We start from the raw sequence: 27,053 nt of genomic DNA on the forward strand, positions 1-27,053 counted from the left end.
CTTACCACCTTCTTCATCCAGAAAAATAAGTAACAGCCACTGTCGCTTTTGAAATGGAAAAATGGTTTCAAATCACTGGCAAAGCTTAATGACTTCTGACTGCTGAGATATGTTAATTTAAGCCAGACCAAATGTTCCTCAGCTGCAAATATTTGGTGTTGTTCACTGGGAACTGGCAAGATTTATGAGGGCCCAGTGGCAAAGGCTCTCTGCTCACATGCCTCACATTACAATTGTTTCACATGTTAGATGATAAAAGGCTGTTTGAAAAAAAAAAAAGGGAAGAAGGAAAAGAATCAACTTTTCACAGAAAATGTGTATAGGTCCAAAGAGGATGAGGGCTTAGAAAGACAGCTTTGCTTTTTTCTGTCAGTGAATCTTCTCAAAGAACCATTTAACTGCTGAATTAATGTGGTATTCTCATGCCAATCTGCATTCTTTTCACCCTCTCAAAACATCAAAATCCATGTGACTGGATGGTTCAAAGCACTGGTAATGGAGCATAGAGGACTTGTTTTTGGTGGGGTTTTTTTCACTTCTAGGTGGCCAGTCCAAGCCTACTGCAAACTGATAGTGGCCAAAAGTCATTAACCTTTGGCTCTTCAGTTGTTTTTGAGAATTAAGTTAGTGAGTTCAGTTTAGTAATGAGTAGATGAGTATCTACATCAGAAAAAACCCAGTAAGTTATTCTGATAGACACTCATGGTAGGGGAATCTTACATGAATAGGACTGACACCAAAGTATCCTTTGGAAAAAGGCACTGGTGTGCACAACTAGCACATCAGTAGGAAAAGTCTGTGGAAATATTACCTGCCATTCTATATATTAGTTTGCAAGACTGTAAATTGGGAAGCATTCAGTCTGTAGTAATTCTACAATAACAGAAAAAAAACCCCTGCAGCGGGAATGAGGCATTAGAAAATTATGTTCATAGATTTAATTTTTTCATATATGCTTAAAGGGAAACTTTCACTTATTTCATTAAATGAAAGGCAAATGAATTTCTGACTGTCTTACATTTACTCTTTAAATTGCAAGTGACTGTGAAATTTGGGGGGTTTACACTATTTCCTAATTACTCCAGTAGGATTAGGTTTTAAAATTTCTTATATTTTCTGAAAGCAGAAGCCAAAACTAGTAGTAACAAGTCCTAGTGTGTAAAGAATAAATGCTTTCTCTGCTGGATTGGATTAGACAACATGTCACCTAAAGCCCTTCTACTACCAACACTTAAAATCTTTGGGGCAAATAGAGTTTTGTTTTCTGAGTCTGTCTGAGGTTGTTATTGTAGAGAGCCTAATTGCTGCTTTCATGCAGACAGGTAACCTCGCTCTTAGAGCTCACTGCTGCTGCTAACACTGTAGTGCTTTACCACTGCTTTTTCTACCCTATCCCTTCTCATAGATGATACAGCAAGTTAAGTTCTTCCCAAATTCAAGGGAAGGAAGGGGACGGCAGCTTTACTTATGCTGGATCGAGTCACCCCTAAAACCATAGAGAAATCCCACAGAGTATTTCTGTGGAAGTGCTGATGGCATCCTGTGCTGAGTGAGCATCGGTGTGAATTCATTCAAACTTTACGGTATGGATGTTTGCAATCAGAACAGATTAACCCTGATTATACAAATCAGCTACAGTGAAGGTCTGCTAAGCACAGAAATGACTGCTCTAATGATTATAGGGTGATAACTCCTGAGCAGTACTCAGGGTTTCCACTGAAGGTAGTGGGAGCCATGAGGGCTAAGTGCATTCCTAGGCTTTCAAACAGGAAAGAGAAATGGCTCTGCAGGGGTCAAAATGCCCTCTCGAGTGTTAAGAAAGGATAATGGTTCTCACAGATAAGAGAAACATCTTTAAATAAATAAACTGAATGTTGGTGGTTTATTTTTTTTAAGTGTGGATAAAGTAAAATATAACATAAAATATAAAATATGAAAATTATTATGTTCATATTTGCATTTAGGCTGAAACTATTGTTCCTAGGGAAAAAAAATGCACCATGTATTTGTGTTAAATACTCTAATTATGCTCTTCACTGGGATAAAAGGGGGAAAAAAGCTGACAGCCAGCAAAAGAAACAAAAATCTAAATTCTTTCCTTGCATTAAATATGACACAGATTGTAAAAAGCAATATTTTTACCCTTGAAATGTTTGAAGTATTGACATTCTGTCCACTCAATTGTCAGCTTGTCTTTAGAGATAGAGCTTCCAGGTTCTTAGCATTTAGTAAACTGACACTGATCTCTATTCTTCTTTAAACTTGTATGCAATTCTTGGTTTAGAAAAAACCCTCCATGATGCCATGAAAGGTTATTCTTGCTGTAGACACTTCAAAAATTCTCTGCTATCCTTATGGATGTTTTCCTAATCTTCCAAATTTGTATTAATAAATAAACCTTGTTAGCTTTAATTTAAGTTTCAATAAAGCCTGAAAGGGGATTTAGGAACATGTAGGCTGCTATTCTTGGTGGTACATGTTGAAGTTGTAACTTGTGCTACTGGAAAGAAGGTCCCCAGTGCCTCAGAGCAGGTGAGGAAGGGGAAGTGGCAGGACTGACACGGAGGTAGAGCAAAGAACTGATGGAGTGAGAGCCAGAGCTGAGAGGCAAGAGCTGTCTTCACAACTTCTTCCTTTAATTCTGTGGGAGTTTGTGTATGTGATTTGGGCAGCACAAAATCAGCTACATGTATCTAAGTGTATGGCTTTGTGTACTTAAAACCAAAGTCAGAGCCTGCCTTCCTTACCTGAGCAGAACTCGGGTCGAATTTAAATAAATTGTAGACATGAAAGTCTGAAAAAAAGACTTTTCTTCTTTTGTACCAAATAGGTACATAAACAAAATCAACTGCATGTTAATAAAGGTTAAAGCAAGAAGTATAACAGCACAGAATAATTGCTAAATCTTCCCAGCAGAAGCAATGGCATTGCTTGATTTCTCTGCTGTTATTCATACTGCTGTGTTTACTTTAGAGTGCTAGAGAAGTCCCTTATGATTTAAATAAAGTTTGTCATGTTTTACTTCTATTGGCATGTGAATTCTTCAAGGATAAAATATCTGCTAAATTTCTCTGTTTTCTTTCACTCCTGCTTATATGATGAAACATGATTTGTGGTATTTAATGTAATCAGAGTATCATTAATTTTCTGCTAAAATGTTTCTGCATATGGCCATGCAAAATAAGTATCTACCATACCATCAGTTGCTTAAAGAATCAAAATGAGGATGACAGTGTTTTTCTAAAGAAGATTTCTCTGAGTCTTTCCACCCACAGGCTCTGTTGAAGGCAGTAAATAGTCCATTTTTGTTAATGAAGCTTCACTCATACAGCTGGGATTGTTTAATATTTTACGAGTGTTACTTTGTTTTGCTCTCAACGATCTCAGGCAGTTAAGGATTTATGAATCGTGTTTTTCTCAGCCCATCTGCGGTTTCCTATCTTCCCTGGCCTTGAGAATATGTTTAAATTTATTAAAGCGAAGCAAAGGCTCATTATTTCAAAGGAGAGCCAAAGTGACACAGTGAATTGGTTATTAATGGAAAGGCACTGCCATAGGGCGATTGAAATTTAATGATATCCTACAAGAAAAAAATGAGGGTGTCACTTTCCAAAAAGTCATGCTAAATGCCAGCCTTTTTAAGGTCCTGCCGCTAATTTTATGCCTGCACACAGTAATGTTTTCAAAAGCGTTTAGGAAACACGGACCAGTGACTGTACTGATTATCCTTTTCACCTTCTCGCCTGTTCCAAATGGGTTTGTGCAGTGAGCGATTTAATCTCTAAATATAGGGAACGTTAAAAAAAATAACATTGCTGTTTTTCACAAGCTAAGGGCCTTTTGCAATCCTCCAGAGATGGACTTGCAAATATGCTATCTCCATATGCTCACAGTAAGCTCTCAAACTGGCTCATCACCAAAAAAAAAAAAAAAGGAAAACAAAAAACTTCAATCACTTTATTTCTTCTGCTTCTCTGTCATTCAAGAGATGTTTTATGTACACAGAGTACATTTATCAAAATTTAAGTCACACACGATTAGAGCATACCTAGGAATCTCTGAAATTTCTCAGTTTTCTCCTGATTAGTCTACATTTTCTTTCAGAAGACAGTTCTTGTTTCCTGAAATGCCTTCCACCTGTTTTTGGATTATTCTTAGTTTTTAATATAATGTTCATATAGACTTTGTCACTATGGTTTTTTCAGTTTTGAAGACAAGCTATGTAATTTACTGGCAAAATTCAGAGTATTCTTCCAAAGTGTGTGTTGAGACTTGGGCTTTTTTTGGTTGGTTGGTTGGTTGGTTGGTTGGTTGGTTTGGTTTGGTTTTTTAAATTTGAGCTGGTTATAATTCTCAGACTGCAGAGACCCGATAATGTGGTCTCTAAGTGACTGCTGAAAGAGTTCCAAATGGAAGATGGAGATGAGGGGAAAGGGGACATACCTGTGTTAGGACTGCAGGACCAGGCTGATAGAAACTTGTTGATGGTGCTGGTGCTCAGTGGAGTATTATTGTTTAATGTCCCAGTGGTAGTGATGACTATATGGTTCCTTCCTTCTAGTTGTGTGTTTCAACATATGATTTACTACAACTATAACCATGTTTAAGCACAATTGAGGAACACGGGTTGGGGATAAATCACGGATAACACAAGGTCTGTGTAAATGTCTGGACACAAAATAGCTTGTGATAACCACGTCAAAAAAGCAGGCTTTACATTAAACACCTCACAATGTTAGATGACTGCTCCTTTGTAAAAGTAGAAGAACTGGCGTAGGATTCTCATGCCATGACAACAAAGCTGCTATGGCTACACAAGCTATTGTGTGACCTTCCTCAGTTCTCAGCCATCGGGATGAAGAATCCCCTTCAGTACTTCCCCATAGCTGCTCTCCTAAAATATCAACTCCCCCAGAAGCATACAAACATGCAGCAAAATGAAAAGGGGTAGTAGCATAAAGGGATATTTGGTATCAATCATCCTCGGTTAATACAGAAATGGTAGGAGTCTGTGGTGGAAAAGACATGCTAGGTCACCTAGTTCATCTTCCTGCTGGTGCGGGAAATGTTCCCGACATATATTTTCTAGTGCCCTGTCCAGTCTAGTTTAAATACCTGATGCAACTCATTTATATTTATATTGTAATTTTCTTACAAACATAAATATAAAACCTAACTCCAGACGTTGCCCTTGACAGGCATATTAGTAACAAATCATTTTCTAACCTTGCTTATGGTAAATTTCCAACCATCTGCTGACAGGTAAACAGAAATTTCTTCTTCCTTTTTTTTCAGTTCTCAGAATACTTTCCCTTCCCAGTCTCATCAAATGAAATAATAAAAAAAAACAACAACCTTAATTATAAAGTGACAGCATCATGTTGTTTCTAAAAGGAGAAATGTTGCCCTTTCTGGAGGTGTGGATCTGACAAGCATCCCCTACCCCTCCTACATGAAGGGCTAACCTGTGGTCTTTAAACATACCATCTGCTGTTTGAATGCCCCTGAGGTGGAGGCAGTCTGAGGGCAGCAAAGACTGGTAGCCATCTCCCTGCATTTCACATATTAGCAGCCCTAAAAAAAAAAAAAAAAAAGTTAAATTAGTGCCAAATTTTGAACTCTTTCTCCTACAGAGCAAAATCCTGAGGCAAGAGCTTCTGGTTTGTTCTGTCTGTAGAAGAGTTGCAGTGTGGAAGAGTTTTTTGCAGATGGGAGCCAGGCGAGGTGACTGAGTCATGGGGAGTGCCATTTCTGAGGAGAAGGTAGCAGACATCGCTTCGCACGCCTCGCTCTTGGGCCCGCGCGTGGGTGCTGGCAGTGCTGCCTGCTCTGCAGGAAGCAAAAGCTGCTTCTCGGAGCATGGAAACCACTCAGGGAGAGGGTCTTGCTCAGATTAGCACACCAGGAGCTGGAGGGGTTACAAGGAAAGGTCGGACTCTGTGCGGTGCTAAGTGTCTTTTTCTCTGGCTTAAATCACTGAAAGGTAGGATCTTCAGACTGGGGGCAAGAATTACTATAGCCAGTGCCGTGCCTTCACAGGGACTTTCTGTTGTCTGGGGTGAGGGGAGAGAAAAGTCAGAAAATAGGGTCGTTAAGACTATCAAACACGGTGTAAGCTGAAGCCCTAATAGGATTTGCATACCATCTTAAAGAACACACTCGGAGAAATGGTGACTCAAGGGCCTGCAAGTTTGGTCCCTCTAAGCTTCCTGTTTTAACTATAAACTTGTCATCCTATAACCTTTCTAACAAAGACATAAACACTTCAGCTACATATATTTTGATTGTTTCATGACAGTTTACTGGAGGCTTAGCAATGACAGATTTCTTCATTGTCTTTTTGCCAAAATTTGTCCTTTAAGTCATTTTTGTTGACTGCCCCTTTTAGCAGCTCACCTCACAATGAGAGAGGAGACAATTAATGGGAGGGTGATTTATCACTGCCAAAAACTGTCAAGGACTTCTGTTGTAGCTGGAGAAAAAGCAATTTCACATTATGGCATTTCATTCCGAATACATTGTATTTACAGCTCACAGTTTTATTTTCAGAGCCTATTATCAGGTGAAACAGTTGCATCTGAAATGTTGTTTGTGACATAGGTGACCTGTTAGGATTTGATAAGTATTTACGCCAGAGCACAAGGGGCTCACACATCTGCTGTTGGCAGAAGCAATGGAAAAAAATAACCTGGAAATGAGGCGTTTGATTTTTCTGGTTCCTACACTCGAGCATCTGTTGCTATAATTAAGTGGCATTCAGTAATTGCAGAGCAATGGTGAAATAAACATATGCATTCTTGCCAGCTTTTAGGATTTGGTGTCCTTACAGTAGGAGAGACAAGCAAAGTGACTTCAGCAAGAACAAAGGGTTCTGTAACAAAGTTTAGCAATTAACTTTGCTATTGCATAAAGAAGAATTTTACAATGAAAAATAAAGAGAGGAAGAAAAAAAAAATCCAAATTGGCCGCTAGCTTTTATACATTTAGACTGCAAGAGGTAAAGCAGAATATTGAACTGGGAGCATGTTAACATTTTCCTGTTGAATGGAGTTATATTGGAGTTGTATTTAGAAAATAAAAATTGAGCATGCAATACTAACTAAAAAAATGAGAATGCAAGAAATCTTTTATACACAGAGATTTTGTAAAGAAATGTACTCTTTCAATTTGAAGGGGGAGTTGAGGTCTCTGTGAGGGCCCCTGCTGCCTTGGTTTACACCTCAGTTGTGGTGTAAATGAAAAAAGAACCTGGTGATCTGTTAGTTAAGTTAGCATTAGTTAAGAACCCCAGTTAAAACAAGCTTTTAAAATTAATAATTTGAAGGGCATTTGTTAAACAATCAGGTGTTTCTTATTCTGTGGTGAGATTCAGTATACCTTTTTAGGTTATATTTTAGAAGTGGGGAGAACTAGGATAATATAATTTTTTTTTTTTAAGAGAGGATTTAAGTCAGAACACTGTCTCATCTGATCACAAGTTTTGTGATTGTTGTGAGTTTTGCCTTTTAAGAACAGGCTGTCCAACAAGTTATTTCAACAATGGTCCTTGTACTAAAAATAAAAATAAAAATGGATAATTGAATAGCAGAACCCATGTAACCCAACAGATATGTGGCAGATGTAGCATGTTATAAATTCTAAGAACCTAAGAATAGAAAAGAGTGTCTGTCTCTTGCTGTCTGTCGAGGCCAATAAAGAGTGAGCATGAAAAAGAGCTGTTAGTATTGTTTGAGGAGGCCATTCTTATATATGCTTTGGCACTTTCACTTGCATGGTCTGGTGCAAGTCTGGCATTAACTATGCCCCTGCCTTTTTGGCTGGGGGAGTAAGTCAGAAGAGCTACTGTGCAGTGGGTGGTAAAAATCCCAGTAAGTATCTTGAATATATGCATGGGTACATGCATGCATACATACACATGCATATAGTCACATACACACATGCAGAGAGAGAAAGAGAGATATAATGAATGAACCAAAAAGAGAAAAAAATCTTGTTTCAGGGAGAAAGGATAGGACTGAAAAGTGAATCTAGATGATAGCTTTTACTTGAGTTTCCATCACTTGAAGTCATTTCTGCATGGCCACAGGAAGCCATAGCAAGCCAGTCAGAGCTTTAAAGAGCTGAAATATCACAGCATCAGGATCTGTGTTCCTTCTTAACATAAATGTCAGAATGCTTTTTTCACTTTACTGTTCAGATAGTGAAACTGAATCTGTTAATTCATTTTGTTTGCAAATGCAAATATTTTGAGGGTAGATATAGCTTTCCAAACTGATAAAATAGAATATTATTTTTTAGCTGCATTTAATTAAATTGAATGCTAATTTCAGTAACTAAATTTTAAAAATTATCATTACAATATACATTTTAATGTTATAGTTCTGAAAAAAAAATCTCATCAGTCTTGAGGACATTAAAATATAAGGGTCTGATTCTAATAAACTTTATATATGCATGAACCTGCTTTTTATTCTGCAAGTGAGCTACTGGATTTTGATGTTGTTTGGGAAAACTCATGAAGCAATATACCTGAACGAGGTGAGAGTCAGGAGATTTAGATTGTTTTTCAGACTTTGCCAATAACCTGTTGTGTGACTTTGGGCAAAGCACTTCACAACTGTGTGCCTCTGCTTCCCTCTGTGCTTATTTACAGATGAATTCTTTGAGGAAGGAGTTACCCCTTAAGCATTTGCAAAGGACTTTAATTTCCTTTTTGAGCCCTAAGCATTAAAAATAAGTATTCTCACATTAAGTATTTCATTGAGCAAGGTTGGAAGCTTTTTTTTTGATGGAGGTGAGCCCACGGACAGTGGCTGTGAGCCTACTCCTGCCATCCTTGCATTGGCTCCTGTTTCTGAGCCATTTCAGTAGAGAATGTGGCATTAGTACCTCTTATAATCAACATTCTTCTGCCAGCATCCATTCTCAGCCTATTAAAAGAAAAAAAGATAGTTGTGAGAACTCTGTCAATAGTGAAAGAACTATTATGTTGTCCACTAAAAACTTAGTAGATGCTATAGGAGTGATTTTAATTGAGATTTTTACAACCGTTTGATAACACTGTTTTGATCACCGTATTTAGGGCTGGATTCCAACAGTGGACATAAAACCTCTGACTAATCCACTGAGTCACCCAGTCCCTGTCATATATTGCTTAATGGTCCATGCTGCCAGGAATTATAATAGCTTTCTAGTAATAATTTTTTTTTTTTTTGAAAGAAACTTTATGGGCACAAAGTCTTATAAAAGTTTAAGCTCAGATTTTTAAAAAGGCAGTGAAAGAAAACTTCCTAGAGCTATGCTAAACTGCAGATTTAAAAAAAAATTTACAATAAATGTATAGAGTCTTGCATATACTGTAAGTTAATGACTAATATTTTAACTTTGGTTGGTTAATGTTTGCAGGGCACTTACAGATGCTAGAATAATCTCTAATGTTTTTGCTCAATCTGCTCTGGAGATGGATGAAATAAATAGTTTAAACTAATTAATGTAACACCAGCTGTTACAAGTGCTTGGCAGACGTCTGTGAGTTTTGATGGGCAGAGAGCGGCTGTTGTACTTGACTTTATTTTAGTACAATGTTGATCACAGTGTAAGCTGGAATAAATGACGAGCCAAAGGAAGGAACAGAGGATGAATCCTGTGTAATGCAAAATAAATATTGCCCTTTTTCTGAAAATATTTTTTGAGGTCAAGGGAGATTTATAGTGGACTTCTATTTAGTCAGAAGTGCTGTGACAACAGCTGTGCTAAGCATGCTCGGTATTAACATGCTTTACAAAAGCTGCAGAAATATATATAGACATCTATGAAATTTCACATTGCTTTTAGATTTCAAAAAGTGCTAAGGCTTAGTATTAGCACTTTGGCTGCATATTTTATTTCTACCTAGCAATTGCTGTTAGAAAGAATAGATGTTTTAAGACAGGTGGATGAAAAGCAATATTAGATCTAGAAAGTCAATATTTTTGCAAAGACTAAGTTGGATTTCAGTGCTGCTTGTATGTACATGATTGTATTGTAGGTGCTTTTATTTATTTTGCACTCTAAAGGATGGGCATGACTACAGAAACTTTCAAGGTAAAAAGTAGTTATAGCAAACTGAACTTGGTATTTTGTGGCATAGCCTCGTTTTATCAGTGTCCAGTCAAAAAAACTCCACAAAACCCTAAACATATATCTGATGAGAATTCATTGTTTTCTGAGTGATTTAATAGGAAGTTAAAATATCAAAGTAACTTCTCTTTTAAAGTTAGAAGGTAGAGTAATTGTGCTGTGACAGGGGAACGATGGCTGCTATCTCTCTATGTGCCAGCATTAAGATAACAGTGTCATTGTACAGATTGTTACCCTGTGAATATGTCTAATAAGTTATTATAGCGTGCTGAGCAGATGGCAAGTGTGCTCCTGAAAGAATTGATGGATGGGATATGATGTCATCAGTGAGATGACAAGGTTCACAAGGTACTTGACCTCCAAGAATAAGTCCTAACTGGTTAGAATTCTAAATGGTGAACTTTTGTGACACTGGCTAAATGGGAAATATGTGCAATTTGTATTTCTTTATGGTAGTGTTTACCCTCTTCACTGAACTCCACGTAATGGGATTTGGTCCCTGAAGACTTGGAGATATTGTTGGAAGGTTTCACCCTGTAACCTTCAGAGGATTTCAAATACAAATCTATACATCTAAACTTTAACAAAATCCCACTGAATTATATTTATGAATTCAAGTTTGTAGCTTTTCTTACTTTATATGTATGTATAAAGAATTTAATTGAGATGATCAATTAATTTAACATGTACTCCTGAAAGAGAAAGCTGCTGATTCAGTAAGAAAGTACAAAGAATAAGATTACAATTTATACTTTTATAAGAATGTCTTTGAAATTGTGAGCTATACTAACATGATAAGGATCTTAGGAGCATAGTAATTTTCATTATGACTAGATTCTCCATCTCTAAATTACATTAAACAAATAAATATTTGATTGTTCTATTTATCTAAAAACGTATCTTCCTTTCTATTGCATTCCAAATTATATGGTGGGATCTATACTGTTGAAACACAGGCCTCTAAAATAGTCCTCTTAGTTCTTCGCATGATTCATGGAATGAAGATGGTGCACGCAGAAGCCTCAAAATGGGGAATCTTGCTGCTAAAGTTTAGGTACTGTCCAAGAGCTGCATCTGATGGATACCTACCTTCTCTTGTTCATTGTATTGAGAATTTAGGTCCTTGTCTATAGTGTGCTTCTTCCATGGCACACTGGATAATCTAGACAGTGGAATTCTACCCTTCATCTCTTTTAGGCATTCCCTAAACCCTACTGACCACAAAGTGAGCTCTGTATATCTGCTTTCATGAGCAATTATGCAAATAGACAGATCCTTCAAAATTAGAAGTCTGTACCTATACGTTGTAATTTGGAAACCGAAATGGAACATGAAAAAGACAATATATAGAGAACATGAAAAAAAGAGCTACTGAAACAAAAGGGATAAATGAATACTAGAGCTATGTACTATGGCTTTCCTACAGTGAAAGTCAGAGTCAAAAGAGTTTGGGGCCGTGTTTCTTAACCCTTGAAATTAATTGATCCTTTTTATTTTTCCCAATTATTTAGCTGTATTTGGCAGTGATCAAAAACAGGAGGATAGGAGGAAGAGGCATGAATTTAGTAGTTAGCCTTTTTTATTCTTTAATAAAATACTTCTAGTTTCTTAAAATACTTCTTATTATTTGGCTCCTTTGAAATGATAAGATAAATTCTTTGTGGAAAACTCTTCCATGTTTTATTGATCGTTTGCAGAGCAAAACATAAATTCTATATACAAAAATAAACTGTGAGAGCATGTACATGCGTGCTTGTTCTGAATTCTTTATGATATTTATTTTCAACACTGATCATTCTTTGCAATATTTGAATATTCATGTGACAACCTAGAGGTTATTTACATGAACTGAAACAAGAGGAAGCCAGATGAAAGCACTATAAATCCTGTGAATAAAAAAGATATATTATCATTTTTATATTTCCTAATGTTCTGAGTTTCAAGTAAGTAAAATTTGTTTGTAAAATTTCTACTACTGGGGAATATTGTTACATTTCTTACATCAGATTGTAGGTACAATAAAACTTTCATAAACATGTAATAAATTGCTTCCATCTTTCCTGTATAAATAAGATGCTGAGGGTTCCTAAATTACTTCAGAATTACAGCAAAGCTTTGGATTAAGTTGTAAACATTAGAACAATGTATCAATTTTAGCATAATTGCTTTGAAAGTACGGATTACGATTTAAAGTTGCCATTTTTTTTTTCATTTGATTTTAAATCCAAGTGCCTTGTCATACAACCCAATGCAACTGTTTTACTCATGTTCTGACATCTTATTCTACGTTTTCAGGAAATGTACAGGCAGTAGAAGGAAGATACTATGACTCTCAGACCACACTCTCTTCCTTTTACTCTACTAAGAGTAGAGGTATTGTGCCTGGAAGAAATAGTAACTTATTCACATGTGACTTATTTACATGTGACGCTCTGCATGTGGTTTAGTGTCAATAGAGTTATTCTTTCTCTTGTTTATTGCCAGTTCATTTATGCAGTAAGAGAGCAGTAGCCTGCTCAAAACATGCTATTAGTAGGGCAGCACAGAGCTGAATCTTTAAATAAATACTTTCACTATCTATAGCATGCATCCTTTGTTAGTAGGTGGGTTCAAGGGAGTTGGTTCCGTTCTGGTAAGGTATTATTAAAGACTAGTAGTGAAATGTCAGTATTAATGTGTACCAGTTTGTTAACATAATTAAATAATAATCTGTCAAAATATTTTAAAGTATTAGATGAGTTTATCAAATAATTTGATAAATTTTACATTTGACTTCTCAGGTTTTTAATAAAACTGAAAAAAAAAAGATTGCACATCTATTACCCTGTTGTCATAGGTGTACTGGTTATGTGACTAAAGAAGTTTCAGGAGCCAGCTCTTTTCTTCTCAATCTGATCAGTTCATATATGTCTGCATGTGCTAGAGAAATGTAAAATATTAATAGAAGGTCAATGAGTGTTCACTGAGCTCTCTTTGCCATATGGCCCCTATGGAGGATAGAAGGCCCTGGCTAGCTTAAGCCTGCCATATGGACCTGGTGGAAAAAGGTAGGTTTCACACACAGAGCAAACCTACCATATGGACTGGGTGGAGCACTCAAAACTCTAAACATTTCTTGTACACCAGGGCCTTTTACACAGAAGAATGTAAAAACATACATAATACATTACACACAAAAGCCATTGAAAAATGGATCAATTGTTTAGGTTTATATAATGCTTTCAAGCAGTGACCAAAACTATATAAATAATCAGGGCTTATTTTGAAATAGTAAAAAGGACAATCAATCATTTACAACTGACTTTTTTACTTAGCATTTAACATCTGTTGTATAATGGGACTGTACAATGCCACCCTTAATGCTGTACAAAGACAGAACATCCAAAAATAGTGATAGGGTTAAAGCAGTTTCTCTGAATATGTTCCCTTGGGTTTCTTTTCCGTCCTGTTCTTAACCTGAAAAACAAATTTAGCACACTGTGCAAGAGTTGTGAGGCAAGTTCCTGGACTTAGAAATGTCTTCTGCACTCTTATCTTTTGAGGAATTGAAATTAAGCATAGGATAAGGTCATTGATTCAACTTTAGTCCCTCTGTGAAGAGTGTGGTGTTGCATAGTGGTATCTTCTTCCATAGACAAAAGACATAGTAAAGTAGGACAGAAAAATCTTTCCAACCACTGCACCTAATGTTGAACCTTCCTACATGTTTGCATGTTCCCATGCGAACGTGTCTATATTTTCTTTAGTTTTAGTTGGTTGATTGGTTGGTTGATTTGGTTTGGTTGGGTTGGGTTCTTTTGGCAAAAAAAAAAGCAAAAATCCAATCAGGACCACTTCAGCTATGATTTTATCAAAATACAGTAAAAAAAGAGCATAAATTAAAGATTTATTTTTAAGATCTTATTTTCTTTTTTTCTTACCTCTTTTAATAATGATTCAGATCTTGTTTTCACAGTTTTATATGAGAAAATGAGTTTTATATGTGAGAATGAATAAGGAGAAAAGAAGTCAAGATCTGTTTTATTCTGTAAACAGAGAGGTAATCTATGCTGACTTGTCCCTTCAGATTTCTGTCACAGTCTTTTCCTTTTCTCTAATTGCATTTTTTTCTTGTCTGGTCCTGCAATTTCAACAAGCAAACTAATTTCTTCATATCTTGAAAGTGGAAGAAACTACTGAAACAAAGACACTTCAGAATCAATCAGTGCTACTGAGGAAAGTGTTTGAGAGGTAAGAAGAAAATGCAGGAAGTAGTAGGATCAGCTGAGTTGTGGAACAGCTAGGACAAAGAGAAGACAAAGACAGTTATCGTGAAAATAAAGGATTTGGATTTTACCTTTTGAACTCATTGTGCTAAATATTTTGTAATTGTACTAGAATTTGGTATGCAACCAGCTTTCATCAGTAGCACTGACTTCCTTTTCAAAATCTGAACAAAAAAAATCACTAAGTTGCTGTCTCAATCTTCTGGGTGCAGGAGTTCACAAAACCATGCAGGGTGGTCATTTCCTGATGCGGCTCTTGGGTTGGTTTTTTTTACTAGACAGGCTAAAAGCCAACCTGTTATTGGGATACAGAATAAAAGTATTATCCTTGAATATATAATGATATCATCAGGTTGAGATAATAAAGCTTGAGCAGTCTGTTTCAGTTTGTTTAGGCAGTAACTGTTTTCACAGTACAATAATGCTAAAGATCTTTTGATTTCTGTTTTGTTTATTTGCAATTATCACATACATAAATTTTGCAAAGTCTTAGAGAACCTTTGAACCACTCTTGGGATTTGTGTTTTGTTTCTGTTACATAACATTTATAATTGCTTCAGGATTAAAATAAAGAATTTTTAAATTACATTATTGGCATAAACATTGAAACAGTTACAGAAGTTTTGAAACAAAATTAGCAAGAAGAGCTGGCCCTATAGTGGAGATGCAAGGCATATTTCCTTGATATTATGATATGATGCCAATAAAAGACTGAACAAAATATTTAATTTGCATGAAGGTTTTAAACTGGATCCAAAAAAAGATTTTAATTTACTGTCAAGTGTATGGCATGTTTGCTGTATAGGATACTTTAATTTTCTGTAGTTAATGTAAACCAAACTGATCCATGTTACATGATGACTCCAAACTATTTTTTATCTTAAATCAGTGCTGATTGTGACTCATAATGCATAAATACATAAAGGATTTTTTTTTGTGTTCTCTAATATGTATTCTGATATATTAGCATAAATTACATATTCCAAGACATGAAAACATATGCAGGCCAAATCTCACTTTAAAGCAGATGCCTGAAATGGAGCAGAAAACATTAGAGATAGAACTTCTACATTATTCTATCAGTGAGCATCAAGCTAGTGAATGCCATAGAAATCTCACTAATGGACTTGTTCTGGCAGGTTGTTGCAGATGTTTGATGAATGAATTGCAAGATAAATCATATCAGATGTAAAATGCCTTTTCATTCTGAATTTTGTTTCTGAGCACTCTGCGGTTTTGGAGTTTTGTTTGTTTATTATTATGGATTTCTGTGAAAATCAGATATTAGGATATAATGTATAGCCAATGGTTTGAGAAATGTGGCTATAATATTGTAAAGGATTGTTTCTGATGCTGTAAACTATGAAGCTCATATTGAACTCCCATAGGCAGACAGCCAAATTTCTATTAGGATATCATAACCATATAATCCAAACTGTGTACATCGATTATTGTCTACAACATTTGCATTTGAGTACTGGAACCATTCCATAGATAGAAGCATTAAGGGTGTTTATTATATCTGCTACAAAAAATATTGTGTAGTAATTTGGAAAAAGTGAGTTAAATATACTATTTTATGCAAATGTTGGTGTTTCAGCTGCAAAAAGGAAGCCTCTGCTTCATGATATTGAGACAGCCCACTCCTTTTGTACCCTTCCTGGTGAGGGTTTGTCAAAACAGGATGCTTCACATCCTTTTGTTTTCAGTAACACTTGGTGTATTAGGTGTGAAGAGAGTTAAGACCTGGAGTTACTAGATCACATATTTCTGTAAAAAGTGTGTGTTGCCGTTTGTGTGCTCAGGCAAAGATTGGACACTCTACTGAACTACTGATGCTAGAACACCTGTTCCCTTAACCTCTCAGAAGGCTGACTGCAGGCCTGGACCAGCACGATCCCTTCAGTACTTTGTTTTCAAAGCATAGCTCCTTTCCCTGCATTTCCAAAGCATTTGAAGCTTTTCACTGTAGGTTCACAGATTCCTGAACCTATTGCCCAGTAGCCCCATAGAGCTGTGTCAGCTGAGTCCATCTGATTTGGTTCCTGATTATTTTATTTTACTGGCATCTTTGCACTAATACATCCAGGGCAGGAATTTTGGCAAGGCAAAATCTCAGGAACAGCTTTCCTTAATATGTTTCTGTCTTGTTTGTTGTGCATTTTAGGCTGGTCATCATATTCACTGGTCCTTGTGTTATAAGTCTGAATATTAGAGTAATTGCTAGTATACCTTTTGTTAAAGATGCTACTAAAATCACGGGCAGTTAATATGATCTTGCAGGAAAATGAAAAGAATATGAGTATATTTGTTTTTTATATTTTTTGTTTTGGTTTGGGTTTTTTTCTGCAAAAAGCAGTGTCCCCAGACATTTTATGTATTTATCAAAATATGAAATTTTCTCATTTTCATAAAAAGAAACATGACAGTATTCTGTATGAATATTCACTTAAACAAAGCAGTTATATTAATCAATATATCCAGTTTTACATGTTCTGACCAGATAAACATTTTTCTGCTGGGACAGATGAGCAGTATAAGTTGCCATAAATGAGAAGTGTTTAAACCTCTTTTGCCTTCTCTGTTGAACTTCTCCGACATATTTATTTGTGAAATGCAGTACTGCTGACTTCTGTGCTGCCACTTTACACCAGATGCCAAGCATGCTTGGTCAACCTCATCTGCTTGCCAGCACTCTGGGGATGAGGGTATGGGACAGGTTATGAGTTGCTGAATGAATGACAGCTGACGAGTGTTGCTCAGACACATTACCATATATTCATTTTCTTTTTGGGCATCTGATTCATGCTGTCAGCAGATTACCAAGAACATGTGCCATGTGACAAGGTAGCAGGAGCATTAATACTCAGGCCCCCGTAATTGCAACATGGCTAGATATGGAATGCTTGAAAACACTGGATTTTTGTTTTTTTCCTGAAGAGAATGAATATTAGAAATATTAACTGAACATAGACCAAGAAAAGTAGTGTGAATACAATGCAGTTCCAGGTATTAACATAAACCCTTCATCTTCAGAGAATTACAAGTTACCAGCTGTGCTCTTATCAAAAACTCCCTTCTTACTACTGTTACACTTACAAAAGAGGAGTGCTGTTATTTTAGATGACAATGAAAAAAATGCTAATATTGTTGATATTCCTTATTTTTAAATCACCTTAAATCCCCAAATAATAGATGCTTTTAAACTCTCATTAAACATGTCCAGAGGATTATTAATACAAATCATGTGGCCCTTGAAATGATCCAATAAAATCTAGCAAAATGCAATTGTTATATTGTCCATAATGTTCTTTTCTGCATTTTGCAGTAGCCATATGGAGGCAGTTACAGGGAGGAATGGGCAGCACAAAAATAAGTATGCATACTGTGGATGCATTGCTTTGTGTATTGCTTCTATCAGTTGAGATGTGCATATTTATGTCCATAATTTTGAAAATGTGAGGTTTAGTTTACAATACATTCATTATGCAGCCCTAAAGTCCAGTCCCTAATTTGAAGTTTGATGTTAATCAGGAATTTAGTTTAGACTGAAAATACTTGGCTTGATCATTTGATTCAGCATATATTAGGAAAGCTGGATATATGATCAGGGAGCCAGCTTCTGAGCCAGCACAATAAAGAGATTAAATAGCTGGTTTTGTCAACGTTGGGGTTTGATTTCCTAACGAAATGTCCTTTCACTGCATAGATGATCATGGTCACCCCTCAATGCAACTTTGGAAGTAGCTGAGAAGGACTCTTGTGAACCTGTAGGGAAACACATTTGCAGAGCCCTCTGCGTGCATATATGCATCTAAGCAGTTCTCATAGAATTGCTACAAAGCCGAGAAACATTGTTTTTAGCACTCTGCTGCCTGGCTGGTGGAGTGGAGTTAGCAGAGTACTAATTGGGATGTTTGACATAAACCAGTAAAATACATTTATATTTTTACAGCACCCAAAGCACAGATGGCCATACCCTGCATCCGATTCTTGCCATTATCGTATAAGGATCTTTAAAAAAGAAATAATGGGCATAGTTGTTACAGTTAAAAACTGCAGGTCATAAAATTACAAAATGCCTTCTTTTTATACTAATATATTGTGAAAATGTAATAAAAATTTTTAGAATAGCTTTTTAACAATCATTTCATCTTTTAACAATAATTTCATCTTTAGGAATTTAGAGTTAAATTCTTAATTTCTTCAGAGTTAATGATTGTTACTGTCAGGTGTTGAAGCTATATGTGTTTTATAGTATATACAGAATCATCCCTGCCTATCCCATTCTTTCTTTTTTTGTGATCAATCATTTAAAAATTGTGTGAAAAAAATCTGTGAGTAAACAGGATACTTTTTATTATGGGGACAGAGAAACCATGTAATTTTGTTTTGTCTGTTATGTGTTATGATGCCAAAATACACAGAACAGAAATACCATTGGCATTTTAACATTCCATTCTATGGTAAAATATGTTTGTTTAAAAATAGGAATGATAATTTATTCTAGAATATTGTGAAATCCTTAGAATAAATAAATAAGCCAATATTGCTTGACCCAGCCCTAACCAGTAATAGGCTGCAAAATAAGATAAAGGTTATTAAAATAATCCTTTTTTTGAAAGAGAAAATTAGATAAGTTGTGCTGATTGACTCTGAGGCCCTCCTAGGGACATGTAAAATGCAGAATAAACTCAACTTGATCTAGTCCAAAAAGCCTGAAGAAATCCTCACAGCTGGAACATCACCACTAATTACATTTTTGCTTTTTGAATATATATGCCAGCTCATTCCATTCATTTTTAGTGATGCTGTATCCATAATTCCTTAACAAATTAAAATATGCAATCTTTAGAGAATGTGTTTTATATATTTGCTTTGACAGCTGTAAATGTCACTTACATTCAACTAAAATTCGTGAAATACCACAAGAATTATTTGTGTAAAATCTGTTGTATGTGAAAAACAACAGTTTAGCTGTTTTGTTTATTTCTTGTTGAGTCAATATAAATTTCTCCTGGGCAGTCTTTCTCCTCTCCTCCTTCACCTCATAATCGCACTCCTATTATTCCTTTCCAAAGTGTTTGGCCACCATGAGTGTCCTTCCCTATAATCTCAACTTTCTCTTTCCTCACTTCTTGATTACTCCCTGCCTTTTGTCAAGTTCTCTCTGTTTCCAACCCTCCATGTCCTTATTCCAGCCAGCAATATATTCCTTTTTTTTCCCCCCTCTATGCTTATAGGTAAGTTGGCTTACAAGGTATCAGCATAGAAGGGGTACCACTAAACCTTGGAGACAGACTGATCCTAAAAGTTTTGTTCAACTGATTCTCCATCTGCCTCTAATTTGCCATTATGGAGGCAACTCCAGCTGCAGTATTCTCAATGATCCTGTGCAGTAGTGAAGAATGATGTGCAGAGATAATCTCTAAATCTGCATGTTCTTTAGAAGGATTAAAGAAATACTGGAAATTTATTAATTGATTTTTTTTCCACAAAGGCAAAAGCATCCAGTTAGTACATTAACTTTTCAGTGGTTAAAATCTCAGAGAATTGTCGGGAAATATGAGTCTTACTGTTGGCGGGAAAGTCCTGCAAACCTGAACCTACCTCCAAAGTGGACACATAAAATGAAGTTCTTATGTCCTTTTATTCCTGTGTAGTTCTTTACCTCAAGGGAAGGTGCACATATTTGGAAGCCATACCACTTGGGAAAATGGGCCACAATGGTAGACTTGGTACAAAGATGGATGGGTTCTGTAAGGCCTACTTGCACAAATATATGCAACTGTGTCAGGTGCAAAGCCAATTTGTGTAACGTAGATATTCAAGAAACTTAATAACTGTGATCCTTTCCATGTAGGTTTTTAATTTTTAGTCATATTTCATTATTAGAGATCTTCTACTCCCAAAGTCTTTAAGCAAACGTACCAGTACAAGAAGCAAAACTCAATGGACAGCATTTGCAATGGTATTATTAACTGTGAGAGCACCAGCCTCTTTGAAGTGTTACAGAAGCATTAACCAGTCAGTCAGTCTATTTGAATATTTGATATTGCTTCCTGATTTCCAGCTGCCACAGTTCCAAATGGTATAATTTCAGAGTATTTGGGTGTCCTGGAGAACTGTTGTTTGTATAAAAAGAAGTACATAAATTGTAGATTAAAAAAGAAAAAATAAAAGGAGTTATATATATATATGTGTGTGTGTGTGTAACTCTTATAAAATGTATATACATATAACTCTTCTGATATATTTATAAGAGTTTCATAAGAGTTTCAGTACATTCCTTTTATAGTTGGTAACATCCTTCACAGTCATCTTGCCCCAGTTACATGTGGGGTTAATCTTGAATGACCAAATCTATAAAGCAGCCAAATTGTATAGAAACTGGTCCAGAGGATTTTATTTATTTGTTCATTTCTTTCTTTGTTTTTATCTGCCTGAAACTATTAAATATTTCAATTGAGATTATGGGACCCCTTGTTCTTTTGCATTAATATAAATCAAGAATTACGGATCAATTAAAACAGAAAAGTTTCTCACACTTGAAACATCTAACAGCGATGAAGAGTGAAATATAAAGCTTTGTCTTAAAGAGTGTTTGACAACGTAAACCAAAATAATACTAAGCCAAATGGAATAGATTGTTTCTACAATGTAGAAAAATGTATGCACCAGATTTACGGTAATAAAAAGTGGAATCAGAATCCTCTTTCATCATCCAAATGGTAAGAGTGAGCCTGTGTTAGGAAAAATACATGTGGAATATTTTGCAGAGAACAGAAAGCCTCAAGATGCATTGCAAAAAAAGCATGACATGATTACAGAATGGCAGTAATCTGTATAGTATTTTTTTTCAGCCAGCTATTACTGCTTGCTTTCAAATCCTGGCAATATCAATATTTTCCAGTTTGATTGGTGACTAGTCTGAACTTATCCTACTTGCTTTTAAGAACAAAGACAAGAGAATGGCTACCTCTATTCATCTATTATTGTTTAAATAGCTGTCACAGCTTCCAGGATGTCTGTTTTCACGTTATCTGGTGAAAGACTAAAACAGAATGGCAACAAACCAAATACAGTGAAATATGTTTGTTCTATTTGGCCCAAACCAGCTGCTGTTTACAGATAAAATCTGGTTTGAACAAAACCAGGTGAATTTTGGAAATTGAGGAACAATGGATGGAGTGGTTGTAGCATTTACAAATATTTTAAAGATACGTGTCTCATTCAGCCATGCCTGTTATGGTGATTTAGTTCATATGTCAAGACACATATTCATCTCTGCCTGGATACTGTAGAGGCTTGGGTAACAGCTTGTCCTATCCTTGTTTATTTGTTAATTTATAACATCTCAGTTCCCAGCACAAACCAAGGCAGGCCCGGACACTTCTTTGTTCTGCCTTGTTCTTTCTTTTTTTCCCCCTTTCTTTTCATTGTTGTACTCCCCACTCTGACAATGGAGTTGTAGATTGACCCTATTTCCCCTTTTGCCCTGACTTCTCTTCTAACGCTTCCTTTGATGTGTTTAGACTGAAAATACCAAATCTCTGTTTCCCAGCAAGGGCCCATCATTTTGCAGCATTGCTCTGCCAGTAGTTTAAGAGGAGCATTAGTAGTTCCTTTGCGGCACTTTAAAAGATGTTAGGCTAATGATTATTTGGAAACAAAAGATATCTCATCCCTTAGAGAGAAGAGGACTTTTGCAGGAATTAAGTATTTTAATTTTTTTTAAAAACAAGAGGTCATATTATTTTGCTACTAAGATATGTGGTTATGTTTTAATTGGCTGTGTTTACAGTGTGGTTTTTCTTAAAAATGCATTTTTTTAAGATTCCTTCAATCATCGCTTATCTCACATCCACAAATATCCATGCTTCCTGTGTATAATATGTACATTTTCTCTGTTTCAAACATACTCAAACTCAAAGTTTATTTCACATGGGACATCAAGAAAACAAAGTCACATTAGTCTGACTTATTTTTCTGAGTTGATATTTCATTAAAACAAGTTCAGAGTAAGTTCATCTCTCTAGTCCTACCCTTCGGTGTAAATTTGTTTCTTTTATCTATTATAACATAATGGTTTGGATGTTACTTTGAATTCATATCATTCGACTACTTTTTGGGTTTCTTTGCCTATTGCAAAACCATGCCACACATTGTTAAAAAATCTTTGCAAGCTTCATGTGTTGAGCATGCACAGAGTACACCAAGCATAACATTAAATAAATTGTAAAGTAGTAATACAGTAAAAAAATTGATCTCTTGCTTAAATTATATTACAAGGTCTGTGTTAGGAGCTCTCTGTATCTCAGCCATTGCATGGAAGAGCAGTTTTTGAGTTAATTAAGGCTTACGGAATTTTTAAGTGGGTCAGTTTTATCTAATATATCTTAAAATATTTTGACAATTTGAGACCTAAAATATCAGTAAGATTCCAAGTAGTCTTAGAAAGCAGGTCATTGATCCATTTTCCTGGCAAACCTAGAGGAAAATGATGTCTTTTCAGTTTCCTTTCTCATTTATATGAATCAACTTCACCGTGCATACTGGTGATTTGACTCTTTCCTGCTATATCATGCAAGAGCAATACCTTCACTGCAACTACTGATACAAAGAAATCTCTACCCAAAAAAAAAACCTATCTACCCAAAATGAAACTTAAGGATGTAACATGGAAGAGGCTTTTTTTTTTTGTTTTTTGTTTTTGTTTTTGTTTCTTAATTTTGGGTAAAATCATTAAAATCATTTGGGGAAGCCATATTTTCACTAGAGGAAAAAAGTTTGTAGCTATTAAATAGTATTATGGACTGTTTATAAATATATTGTCTAACTATTTTTGTTTAAGTTTTGGCTCATTGCTTTTGATTATTGAAAGCATAACAATTCTGGAATTCTGGCAGCAGTTTGGAAGAAACCATTTGCTAATGATTCTTCACACTAGAATAAGAGTGGAGAAGTTGAGCTAAGCTAGTTTTCAATACCAGGAATATATAATTCATTTTTTCTAATGATGTGGCAAACATTTCTATAATATTTTAAAATTGTCATATTTAGGGCCAAATTTTAGTACGTTACTACAAAAATACTACAGAGCTGTTCATGCTGTTTTGGGGGTAGCATGAGTACAGAGGATACATCCACATGGTATGTTTTTCAGAGCCTGCTTTGAATCTCAGGTAGATAGGAAATGGTTCAGAGATCTAGAGCCAGTTTTTTCTCAGCACTCTGTAACATGACTGGAAAATTTAAATATAACTGAAAAAATCCTTTATGACTCTGAAAGGTCTGAAGCTTTCCTTAGTCAACATTAATTCCTTTCAGTAACTTCAAATTGGAAAGCTTTTGAATGATGACTTAATGAAAAAGCAGTAATTGTGGCATGAATTGTGATAAACAGGGCATAAGGAACAGTCTTACTCCTTGTGTTCTCTGTCCTCAGCCTGAACCACAGGGAAGTAGGAAGAGCAGCCCAGTATAGGATCTCCCCAAGAGCAGATCTTTCCATCTGAGTGGTCATCCTAGGTTTCTCTTACTGTCAACAGACAGAAATCTTCCAGAGGAAGATTTGCCTTTTCCTGCAGTTGATGCCTGTGCGAGTTCACAGATGGACCTCGAAGTGGCATCTGCTTCTTTCCACTGGCTGTAAAAGACCTGAGTGGTACCAACCCAGCAGCAGATGTCCAAATGCCTGTTTGGGTAGTTCTGTGGAAGGACATGGTAGGAAAAGCTATTCCTTTAGCACTGTAAGTACTGGCCAGCATGACAGAGCTGGCGAGGAGATGGGACAAGAAATCTGCACCTGAGTGTGGTTAATAGAGGTTGCTTCCATCTGTAGGAATGGTGATGGGGACTGTTGGAATGAACTGGGACTTTGAGTTATGAATGTCCCATCCTGTGGTCATCGACACTCTAACCTTTGTTACTGCAGATTTTAATTTTCGTGGTCCAAGACTATGTCCATTTCAGAAAATACTGCATTCTGTTCAAGAGAGAGCTCTTTTTAGGCAACTAGGATCAACTTTCAGATACAATTTTAATGTACCTGATAAAGTAAATAGAGAAGTAAAACCATTATTGAAACTATAATTAATAAATAAAGAGAAATTTGACTACCCCAAAAGGTACATAACTTACAATGGTCAAAGCCAAAATGGAAGGAAGTGAGTCTGACAAACTCCTTTGTAGTCATACAGCTGTGCAGAATCTGCATGAAAGCTGGGGTACATTCTGATGTCCTTACATTGTACTGAGATACATCAATATGTGTCAGTTAATGACTGAGCCCTTGGTAAGAAGAGTATGTATAGATACATATATCTATATATATATGTATATATATATATGTATAGATAGTTTTCCTTTTGAAGAATTCAGATTAACATCTGGTGCAAAGAAATTGACCTAAATTTCTGTATCATATCAACAGTAGCCTAAAAATATTCCAGAAAGTAAAAAAGAAAAAAAAAAAGAAAAAAAAAAGAAAAAACCCACAAATGAGGTTATTGAAGTTTCTATTAACTGGGGCGGGGGGGGGGGGGGGTGTTGGTATTTTTTTTCCACTTCTTAATCTGTTCACAGATTATCTGTGAAACTTTAATCTTAGAAATCTTCAAGCTGAACAAGTTTTTCCCGTTGTGGTGTCAGAAGCGATCAGATCTGATTTTTATAAAGATCCTACTAAGGAGTTCAGCACTAATTGTTAGAAGATGTCCATGCTTAAAAAAAATTGGGCCAGTGATTGTTACCGTGCTGTTAATTTCATGTACTGTTTAGAGCATGTTTTAATTGTGGCAGTCAGGTGTATTTTCTTGATGAAAAATGTATTGAGGAGCTTTTCTTGGTGTTGCAAAATCATCTGAGCTGTAAGTGAAGCCATTAAGAGCGGGAAGGGTTAATTGTATGGGAAGCCTCGTATTCAAATACTTCTCATATACAAAATATATGTCATGCTAGAAAATATTCTATTGTCAATCCAAATAGAACACAAACTAAAATGAGATAATTGGGAAGGTGCCCATAAAGTCAGCCTGAATATATTATCACAAGTATATGTGAGATAATATTTGTTTTAAAAAGATTCTATGGCACTGTAAACTCAGTCTCATTAGAGACTGCATTTAAAAGGCTTATAAAGTTACTCATTAATGTTATCTTGTTGTATCTCCACAGCTTTTTCATTAAAGAAAATTCAGCAGAAAGCATTTTCTCCTGATAGCAGGAACCAATTTGCAATAAATGTTCTGGAAACCACTAGGGAAGCCATTACTGAGGTCTAATAAAAACAGACAAGCGTAACTTGTTCTATATTTTTGTTTCAATCACATACAGATGAGACCCCGCTCTCCACACCAACCGCAAGAGACAGCCTTGACAAACTTTCTCTAACTGGGCATGGGCAACCACTACCTCCGGGTTTTCCATCTCCTTTTCTATTCCCTGATGGATTGTCCTCCATAGAGACCCTTCTGACTAACATCCAGGTAGGCCTTTCTGTAGATCGGCTTAAAGAGATGGAGAGGAGCCAGTTTTGTCTAAATTAATAATACCATTCTAGCTTAATCAGTTCATAAGATTATTTGGATCAACTAATTTACTGAAACTTGCCTGTAATTTATGTTTTAAAGGAACCACAGCAAACAAATGAATTTAGAAGCTGTCAGATACAGTACATAAAAATACAGATTGTATATTAAACCGCAGCAGAAAATTCAATGTGAATTACATTGGTGTGTTTAACAACATTTGTCTTCAATGCTCTTTTTATTACAGGCTAATGAAATGTATCTTACTGTTTAACTTTATCTCATTTACTAAATAGAGAAAGAGTTCTTTAATAAATAGTTATTTCAAATTGCTAGAGTGGCATGGTGGAAATGATATTTAAAGCTATTTGAAATGTGTCTCCCATAAAAGCATTTACAAAAGCACTTATAAATAAGCTCATTTCACTTAAAGTACTGTCTTCAAAGAATAGACTTCAAAGGGTATTACCAAATTTTATACAGATTTCCTATTTGGTAGTCACAATGTCTGCTGTGTGTACAGTAAAGCCGTGTTCAAATATTATTTATAGTATACACTATGTATAGCTTGAAGCCAAATTGTTAGTGTTTCCTATTAGAATTAAGAAATTTTTTTCATCAACAAATTCTGTTATCTTGTGTTCCCCATACGCAATTTTGCAACAATATGGTTGTATATGGCATGCAGAAGCAAAATGATAGTGCCAGAAATAATACAGCCATATTGCATATTCTAGAGAAGCCTTGTCTGGGCAGCTACCAACTTCCAATTTGTCACCATATATTTTCTGCTCATGCCTGCAAACACATAAAATCAATTGTATTCTATCCAGCAAAGGATATGACAGAGCAGGGCCAAATCCTGCTCACTTAACTGTCTGAAGCAATCTCATCAAAGTTTATGGCACTTCAGAATTGTTTTATAAAAAGTATATGAGCCATTAATTAGTTGTGTTTTGACGTCTAATAATGGAAAAATACTGCTATTTAAGAAGTAAATATTACTATCTCTGCCTGGTCTGAAAAAGCATATTTATGATTACTCTTTGCAATTCTGAGACTTAGCATCTTAAATATTTAAACCATGAACCAAGATAACTTGATAGCAGCATTCTTGTAACATATCTGCTGCAATTTG

General features: G+C 35.7%; 1 protein-coding gene across 6 annotated transcripts in view; it reads left to right on the forward strand.

Annotated features, from left to right (window-relative positions):
• DACH1 (dachshund family transcription factor 1) overlaps positions 1-27,053 on the forward strand; it is a 352,403-nt gene that overhangs the window by 276,840 nt on the left and 48,510 nt on the right. For all 6 annotated transcript variants that reach the window (XM_071431094.1, XM_071431091.1, XM_071431092.1 and 3 more), the window contains one exon: positions 25,722-25,873. In XM_071431094.1, the coding sequence (XP_071287195.1) occupies positions 25,722-25,873 (152 nt within the window). The remainder of the gene's footprint in view (positions 1-25,721; positions 25,874-27,053) is intronic.

The sequence above is a fragment of the Agelaius tricolor genome, unplaced genomic scaffold, assembly GCF_023055355.1.
Source record: "Agelaius tricolor isolate 1412-34295 unplaced genomic scaffold, bAgeTri1.0.p SCAF_7, whole genome shotgun sequence".
NCBI classification, from domain to species: domain Eukaryota; kingdom Metazoa; phylum Chordata; class Aves; order Passeriformes; family Icteridae; genus Agelaius; species Agelaius tricolor.